The 966-nt window shown below is 46.4% G+C and overlaps 1 protein-coding gene across 1 annotated transcript; it reads right to left on the bottom strand.

The window, feature by feature from the left end:
- Positions 1 to 33: 33 nt before the first annotated feature.
- On the bottom strand, positions 34 to 721 carry LOC107735760 (neuroligin-4, Y-linked-like; the record flags this gene model as incomplete). Its single annotated transcript, XM_016547345.1, has 1 exon — positions 34 to 721. A coding segment is annotated over one exon (688 nt), but the record flags the coding sequence as incomplete, so codon positions are not given.
- Positions 722 to 966: the final 245 nt, after the last annotated feature.

Raw genomic sequence — 966 nt, 5'->3', positions numbered from 1 at the left:
GTGGGGCCGATCATGGGAATGCCAAAAACGTACGGAAGCTCGTCTCCGTGCGCCGAATCGGCCCAGGCGGGCTTCATGTCGCTCTGGCAGTGGTGATAAAAGGCGTAAAAGTAGGTGGGCGATCCGTACTGCGCATGCAGGTCCGCTGTTGCAACGGCCGGCGCCACCCACTGGTGATCTGTGAAAAGCGCGACCAGCGTTTTTCGTCGCATTTCCGGGTTTTCCCTATCGGCCCAGTCTGTGTACATAAACTTTATGGTTTCCCGCAGGGTGTCCTTTCCTTCCGGATAGCCGTACAAATGGTCGACAAATTCTGATATGGAGAAATCGAAGTCATTGCTTGTTACTCTATCCTCGCTGTCTAAGATCCCGTCTACGAACTTGTAGCCTTCGCCCTGGTTTACTCCTAGCATTATTTCGTAGTTGAGGAACTCTCCCTGCTCCATGAGGATCTGCGGGTCATCCGGAATGACGTCTCCGTCGATCACGGGTCCGAAGGCGATGTGGTATTTGGCGGGGGTGATGTTCTGCTCGATCAGCTCCTTGTAGTTTTTGTTTTGGAGGCACTTGATCAGCTCGACTGTGTCGTCTTCGTTGCAGCCCACCTTCTCGGCCAGCATGCGTGTGTATTTGGCCGGCTGGTAGTTGACGGCCCAGCTGGAGAGAGCCGTCCCACTCTGGATGATCGCTTTCTGAAACAGATCTGGGACACAAACGCTCGCTGTCAGAGCAATACAGCATTTAAACATTTACATATCATGATTATTCAATAGGACTGGGGAAAATCTATACTAATAAAAATTGCAATTGCGATTTAAAATAAATCCAGGTTTGCAATGTTATTCTGTTTCTATGTCAATTAGAATATCAAACATTTGGTTATTATATATCAATATGGCTACACAATAATAATAATAATAATAATAATTATAATTATAATAATAATAATAATACAACCTAAAACGT

This window comes from Sinocyclocheilus rhinocerous, unplaced genomic scaffold (genome assembly GCF_001515625.1).
Source record: "Sinocyclocheilus rhinocerous isolate Xijiao unplaced genomic scaffold, SAMN03320098_v1.1 C36277758, whole genome shotgun sequence".
In the NCBI taxonomy this organism is placed as follows: Eukaryota; Metazoa; Chordata; class Actinopteri; order Cypriniformes; family Cyprinidae; genus Sinocyclocheilus; species Sinocyclocheilus rhinocerous.
The sequence above is the reverse complement of the archived record's forward strand: the minus strand, read 5'-3'. Positions and strand labels throughout refer to the sequence as shown.